The following is a 7,320-nucleotide window of genomic DNA, read 5'->3' on the forward strand; positions in this document are numbered from 1 at the left end:
ACTCTGCCACCAGGGGCGGGGCGGGGCTGGGCGGGGCAGGGCAGCAGGTGTGGAGGTGGGAGGCAGGAGGCCTGTGTTCACCTGCTCCTTCCACTCTCAATCCCTTCAACACCGTCCCCTGCTGGCCTCCAGCAACTCAGGCCCACCACCCTGACTCTCCGTGGAATGTTCCTCTGGAATCTCAGGTCCCTTGTGCTTCATTTTCACAGGCAGGAATGTTTCCTCCTGCTCATGGATGCGACTTCCCTGGCCCTGCCTTGATATTTTCCCACAACCGCAGGTCCACCCTTTCCTTCCATCATTTGTTCGTTCTTTCGTTCGTTCCTTCCCACCTCCACCCTCCAACCACCAAGCCAGTCAGACCTCCATGGGTACTCAGGTCGCCCCCCCCCCCCGACCTGAGGCACGCCCCACCGCCGGAGCCTAACCCCCTAATGGATCTGGGCCCTCCTCCTCCAGGGAACCCGGGTCCAACCCAGAAACCTCACTCCTGAGTCCTCCAGACCGCAGCCGCAAAGGAGCCCAAAAAGAACCCGGAGCACGAGTGAGGGGGCGTGGTCATGGAAGGGGAAGACAGAGAGGGGCAGGGTGGAAGGCCACATGGGACCTTGTCACTAGGACCCCTACCTTGGCAGCACCGCGACTGAGGCAGGTCCTGGAGGGAGGCTGTGGGTCTCAGCTGCTCCACCTTTAGGCTTCTCCCAGATGGTCTTTCGGGGGCGCCGGGGGGCATCGCATCGCGCTCTGTCCCTGCAAGGGCTGGCACTCCAGCAGAGCAACCAAAACCAAGGCGACCCGGGATCGTGTCGCGCGCCCTGGCCTCTGGTCCAGGAGCAGCAGGAGCAGCAGGGCCACCACCCTCCTAGGCTGGAGGCTCATGGCTCCCAGTCTTAATCGCGTGGGGGGCGCGAGCACTAACGTTAGCGCTAGGGCTGCCCTAGGGCAACCGCCAAGGTTACCGGGTCACAGGCGACAGGCAGCAGCATGTCCCCGGTCGGGGGAGAGGGGGTGCGGGGCGTCAGGCCCTGACTGGCCCAGACACTTGGGGGCTCGGGGGGGCAGACAGGCTGGGAGCCAGGACACAGAACTCCACTACAGCCTCACCTGTGCCCCTCAACGGGCTCCGCCCCTGGCCCAAGCGCATGCGCACACTTGTGCGCGCCCTCCCGCACACCTGCTTGGTCCCGCAACCAGGCCGCCCCATCCCCCCATCCCCCCACCCCCGCCCCCCTCAGGGGGCACAGCTCCTGGGTGAAAGGGTCTGCACCACTGCACCTCGCTGCGCCCACCAGATGCTCTGACCGCCTACCCGCCAGCCTGACACCCAGGAGCCAGGCAGAGGGCTCCAGAGACCAGGTCAGTGGGACAGGGACTGGCAGGTGTCTCCTCCAAAGGTGGACTACTCCCTTTCTCCCCTCAAGAGACCCAGGAGGCTTCTGCAAAGCTGGATGTGTTGAGAGGATGTGGGCATCCCAGGGAGCCACTGAGGGGAGGAGAAAGTGAAGACCCTGCCAGGGTCAGTGCCTTGGCCAGAATCACAGACGGGTAAAAAGTCAGAACCAGGCATGACCCCAACTTCATGTCCTCAAAATGGGGTCCTGGATTTGACCCCAGGATTTCGCGGGGGGCTCTGGAAAAGGGTGTGTTACTGTCACTGGGTGCAGACATGGAGGTGGCATGGGGGTGGGGCTGAAGAGGAGCATCACAGAAGACATCCCAGCACGTTCTTCCCTGAGGAGGACCCCCAGGCCAGGGCAACCCACTGAGTGCCACCCTGTCCCCATTGTATGTACCCAGTGGAAAGACAGGGAATGGCTCGTGGCACACTACTGACAAAGTCTACATAAAAGAGAGTTCTGTCCTGCTAGGCCCCAACTCCAATCCCTTCTGTAGGGATTGCTGTAGAAAGTAGAGAACCTAAGCTCCTAGGAAATGTTTGGCCATCCTTCCCTAGGTGGGGATGTGACCTTCTGGGATCCCAGAAAACAAGCACTGGTAAACACACACACACACACACACACACTCACGCACGTACGCACACCCGGAAGGACTGTGGGCTGGGATCAGAGGAGCAGCAGAATCAGAGGAGGTGAGAAGTTGAATTCAATGTGGTTGGATAAACTTCCAACAGGTGACACCGCTGCTCCAATTTCACAGGTATCATCCCACATATGCCTGAGGACATCCTGAGGACATCCTGAGGACATGCCAGAATGATCTCCATTGGGCGGAAAAGACACGGACCATCCCTGAGAAGCACAGTCGCGAATCTGGGACCAGAAAGAGGTAAGAAAGAAGAGTTCTGTCTCAACCCAGATAGGTCTCACAGCTGGGACCCTGGCTGCCCCAGACCTTCCCAGGGGACTGTGGAGAGGGGTGCATTGGTGGAACTGTGTACCGATGTGACATTTCATGGAGAATGGGGGTGAGCAGTCAGCAAAGAGAGGACTATTGGCAAAGGTGTTATCCCAGAGGGGGAATCAGGAGGTGGATCCTAGGCAGTGACATCACTTTGCTCACAATAGGCCCCAGGAAAGCTTGGAACTCCTGTAACCTGGCACCCATGTTCTAGGAAGGTCCCATACCAGGCTCACTTGCCTACAGACACAGAGACTTTAGGATGTTCTCTTGTTGTTTTCCCAGGTACCGGGGCTCTGGATGCCAGAAGCCCCAGTGCGCAGGATTACTCAGATGTTGGAGAGGTTTCCTTAACCCACGCTGGCGATGCCTCAGGATGTTTTCCAGCAGGTCACATAAGGTAACACAGAGAAGCCTAGAGCAGGCCAGGTCAGGTCAGGTCACAGCTCGGAGCCTTCCCTGGGCACCCCCATCCCCTCATGTTCAGTTTCGGGGAAAGGGGGACATGGGGGCCGGTCCTCCCCGGGACCGGAGCAGGTTCGATGGCAGTGGACCACCTGGTGGACCCATCATGGCCATGCACATGTCATGCTGGGAAGGAGGGAAAAGGGATCTCTGAGGTGCCTCTAACCTGTAACAGGTTGAATCCAAGGCCCTCAAGCCACCTTGCTTCTCCTCCGTGGGGGAGGTGAGTGCACACTGTGGTGTCATATCTAGAATGAATTCATATGGGTCCGAGGACAAGCGAAAGCAAGCAGACACGGCTTTGAGGACTCCTGCCTGCCTGCCTGCCTGCCTGCAGCCTGCTGGGCACTGTCTTGACAGAGCCACATGCCACAGATGGAGGAGAACCTGAATGAGAGCCCCTGCTCTACTTCCCTGAAGGAAAGGAGGAAGCCCCATGCCATCAGCACGAAGCCGCGCTGGCTCAGGGTGAGTGCAGGTACCAGGGAAACCCAACACCAAGGGGCCACAGGCAATGCAAAGAATCCCAGGGCCCAGAAAACACACTGCTGCTCCCCTGGTAGCGCTCGGAGACTCCTGGTCCCAGATGAACCTGGAACCCCATCTGCTCCTCAAACATGCCAGCAGGGCCCAGCCCCTGCCACGGCCAGAGGCAACGTCACTCTCCACTTATTTGGAGGAAGATCAGAAAGGAGGCGTGAGACCATTTCACGTCCCATTCTGTCTAGAATATATTGGCATTGTTGTACACGTTTCCCCGACGAACGTTCCCAGGTGTCCCGTTTCGCCCGACCATCCTTCCCCACCTTCTCCACGTCTGACACACGTTCATGAGGAGCAGGGAGATATTTTACCCAAAGGACATGGGGCTCATTGCATTATGTCTACTGCTCTTCACTTTGGTGGCCAAGCAACACGCCCCTGGGGCCCCTCCAGTCAGGAGCAGGGGCCTTAACACCTAGACAACATTCTGGAAATGAGACCACTCACCTCACCCATTCAGCCCTTCACAAATGTGGGACTGTGACAGGATTCCCTTCTCTTGCCATGTCACAGTGCTGCACTGAACATCCTACATGTTCTATTATCCTGATCCAACCTTTGCCAGGTAAAGTCCCTGTCTTGGGATCCCCAGAATGGACTGTGCGGTTAGAAATCACAGGGACACTGCTGTTAATGCAGGGAGCTGCTGTCCATACTCATCTAACAATCTGACCTGAGATCCTAATGTGTTCAGTCATTTCCCACCTCAAATTCTCGTGTGAATGCCAAGATCCTTTTCCTACTCTGGGCAACCACGTCTCAGGCTTTCCACAAGTCACTGGCGTCTGGGGGTTTGGTCTGCATTCTGGACTCCAACCCTCCTGTTGGCCATAGTGCTGTGTCTGATTCTATGTCCCTCCTGTGTTCTACCTCAGGGTACAAAGGTCACACGCGGGGATGATAATGAGAACTGTGTGCGGTGGACCATCGATGCAGGCCTGCTGAAGCAGCGAGTGGAACACCTCGTGCCCGCCTTCCTGGGGAGAGACCCCACATATGTCTCCACCTTCTTGGGCACGTACACAACCTTTACTACCACCCAAAAGGTCTTGGAAGTGTTGTTTATGAGGTGAGCACCCTGCCCTTCACAGCCCAGTGTGATTCAGCCCCTTAAAGCTTTGAGTCTAAGGAAAGTCACCAAACGTCCTTAGTCTCCATTTGTTCCTCTGATCGGGGTAGAATAACTCCAGGTCCTCAGTGGGGGCACTGCAGGGAAAGTCACCCTGGCCTGTGGAAAGCTCTGCTGGCAGGGCTGCGTCTCTGCTGGGTCATCTTTGTCCTCTTGCCCATGATCAACTTTCTGCCTCATCCCTCACTGTCGCCAGGTGTTGACTTGGGCTGTTTTCCCATTGGAAAAGGAGACTGGAGGCTCTATCTGTGTGTCTGAGTCCTGGCTCAAACCAGTCAACGATGCCCAGGATGAGCAGGACGCCCAGACCCACACCAATATGTGTGATGGAGCTGACTCGGGCCCTATCATTCTTCAAACACGCACGAAGCCCCACTAGGTGCAGGCACTTCTGTAGGAGCTGACTGGGATCCAATGCGCAGAGCGGACGGTACCCTCCCCTCCAGAGCTCCATTCTAGTCAGCAGTCAGGGACTCTGGATAGGACAAGACGTAGCATCCACAGGACAGCTCATATGATGTCCTTCTGGCCTCCTCCAGATACGGATGCTTCCATTCGGAGGCTGAGGAGGATGGCGGACCCCGGGAGCAGGAGAAACTGTGAGTAGGCTGAGCTCAGGCTGGAGGGCCTTCCTTCTCCAAGAGGGCAGTGCTGAGACTGTGCGTGGGAGGGGCTGCAGGACCCAGCATCCCACACGTCTGAGAGTCCTGTGAGAGGGCAAAGTTCTGAGGGCTTTCTCTTGGAAACAAGGAAAGGGGTTCTGTCCTGTCTGGTCGACGATGGGCTGTGGGCACAGGGAGGCAGCAGAGGGCGCCAGAGGACCGCGTCAGCCCCTTAGAGTCCATCCAACCCCATCCCTTCCCACTCACAGCCTTGCCTAGACCCCCATCAGGGGACCCAGAATAACGGTTTTGGGGAGCATCACGCTCACCACCTTGGGGAACAATCACGGTGCGTGCTTAGCAAGGGTACAGGAGACACAGTGAGGGCTCAAGGAGCACATATCACCCACACGATGGGAGAACGGTGTCAGCGGGAGGACACCCACACGTGCACTGAGTGCATGAGGCAGCACAGAGGCACAGGTCGTCACGTTGAGGGCATCAGGAGGGTCCCAGCAAGCCCAGGTAAGAGACAGAGTCCTCTTGTCCCGTATGTGCGCAGATTTTCGTGGAGCGCTAGGGTATGCAGTGAAGGCACTGACTCACCCCGACACCACCCCTCCACTCACGCACGGACTTGAATTCCAGTGGGAGGTAGGCAGCGGGACACAGCGAAGAGTCTGGCTGGCTTCCCCAAGAAGGACAGAGACGACCACATCATTGGTTAAGGGGTTCCCGTCAAAGAGAATCTTGACGGTCCCTCTTCAGTGACCAGGTCACTCGTAGGCGGGACTGCCAAATCACAGGTGGACAACGTACAGAACCACCCTCTGGACGTCCAGGACCAGGAGGCATAGAGGCCAGGTCCCACAGGCCTGTCCTGAGACATCAGTGGGGGGAACACCCCATGGTGATTGTTCTGGCTACTTTTGTATCCCCAGGGCCATCTCCTCCATCCTGGGCACCTGGCTGGATCACTACCCCGAGGACTTTTTCCGGCCTCCAGATTTCACAAGCTTGAAGTTGCTGCAGGCATATGTAGGAGTCCACATGCCGGGCTCCGAGCTGCAGCGCCGCGCCCGCCTTCTCTACTCATGGCGGAAACACCGTGAGCCCAATGAGCCAGAGTCTCTGGGTGAGGAGGACTCTGGGTGGGAGATGTGGGCATGTGGAGGGGACGGGGTATGTCACAGAGAACATGTTTCCTGAGACTGCAGGTGGGCCAGGCGTAGGGACTAGTCTCAGATCACTGTTCCATTAGCCTGCCGTCTGGGAGATTTCCTCCTGGTGGGTTCTTTGACTCAGATGACAATGTCTGCGGGAGAGGTTTCCTGCCATGGAATGGCAATCACAGTGATGACACTTTCTATTCTTGAAGCCATGGCACCAGCTCCAGAGCCACGTTCAGACGTCCCTCAGGAGCGATCCCCTGCTATCTCTGTGGTGCCCACTGCAGCCTCGCAGCCCAGGCTGCCTGAAGCCACTAGTTCTCCTGGAGCTCAGCGCGTACGAGAATCGGAGACCCTCACTGCAGTGTCCCCACCAGGGCAGGAGGTACTCCCAGCTCTGGCTGACAGTCAGGAGCTGGAAGAGCCACCTGCCCCTTTGGTGGCCCCAGAGCATGAGCAGCCCCCAGCCCCAGCCGGCGGGGTCACGGAAGGGCTGGAGGAACCACCTGCTGCAGCTGAGCAACCAGCCTCTGCTCCCCAACAGCGGCTCATGTCCGCTGCAGCCCCAAAGGATGAATTCCCTGACCTTTTCATTGCGTTCTTTGTCATTTCTGTAGTTCTTATAGAGGTATTTACTGTCCTTATATATTAGTGTTTTATAAATAAAAGATAAACTAAGTTCCAAACAATTTACTCTGATCCTTTGAAATTACAACTTCAAGTGTCAGTACGTACATTCGCAGGATTTTACACCCGTGACCACTATGTACTCCTAGAACATTTCCATCACAGAGACACGTGGACTACTAATCACCCATGGCTCATTCCCTCACCCCAGTCTCTGCAACCAGCGATCTCGGTTTCTGCTGCTTTAGCTCCTCTGGGTTTTCCATGTGTGTGCAAACACACCACATGGCCTGTTGTGTCTGGCTACATGGCAGGAGACTGATTAATAATTGCTTAAATATTCAATGGCACTAATATTTTTTATGACAGAGGAATAGTCCTCAAAGAACAAAGATTAGGTGAAGCCCCCACTTGAAATATCTTCATT

At 56.7% G+C, this 7,320-nt stretch overlaps 1 protein-coding gene across 4 annotated transcripts; it reads left to right on the forward strand.

Annotated features, from left to right (window-relative positions):
- The first annotated feature begins 534 nt into the window (after positions 1-534).
- LOC105259735 (ral guanine nucleotide dissociation stimulator-like) lies at positions 535-6,952 on the forward strand. 4 transcript variants are annotated; one of them, XM_045051484.1, is made up of 8 exons: positions 535-1,356; positions 2,158-2,286; positions 2,644-2,758; positions 3,184-3,291; positions 4,242-4,435; positions 5,035-5,094; positions 6,039-6,232; positions 6,476-6,952. In XM_045051484.1, the coding sequence occupies exons 3-8, from the start codon at positions 2,735-2,737 to the stop codon at positions 6,916-6,918; spliced, it is 1,023 nt and encodes a 340-aa protein (XP_044907419.1). In that variant the 5' UTR covers positions 535-1,356; positions 2,158-2,286; positions 2,644-2,734; the 3' UTR covers positions 6,919-6,952. The 4 variants fall into 4 exon arrangements, with proteins under 4 accessions (XP_044907419.1, XP_044907418.1, XP_044907417.1 ...); XM_045051482.1 differs by lacking the exons at positions 535-1,356; positions 2,158-2,286 and having other exon boundaries at positions 2,516-2,758; XM_045051485.1 differs by lacking the exons at positions 535-1,356; positions 2,158-2,286 and having other exon boundaries at positions 3,161-3,291.
- The last annotated feature ends 368 nt before the right edge of the window (positions 6,953-7,320 follow it).

Source organism: Felis catus (genome assembly GCF_018350175.1).
Source record: "Felis catus isolate Fca126 chromosome A2 unlocalized genomic scaffold, F.catus_Fca126_mat1.0 chrA2_random_Un_scaffold_66, whole genome shotgun sequence".
Lineage (NCBI taxonomy): Eukaryota > Metazoa > Chordata > Mammalia > Carnivora > Felidae > Felis > Felis catus.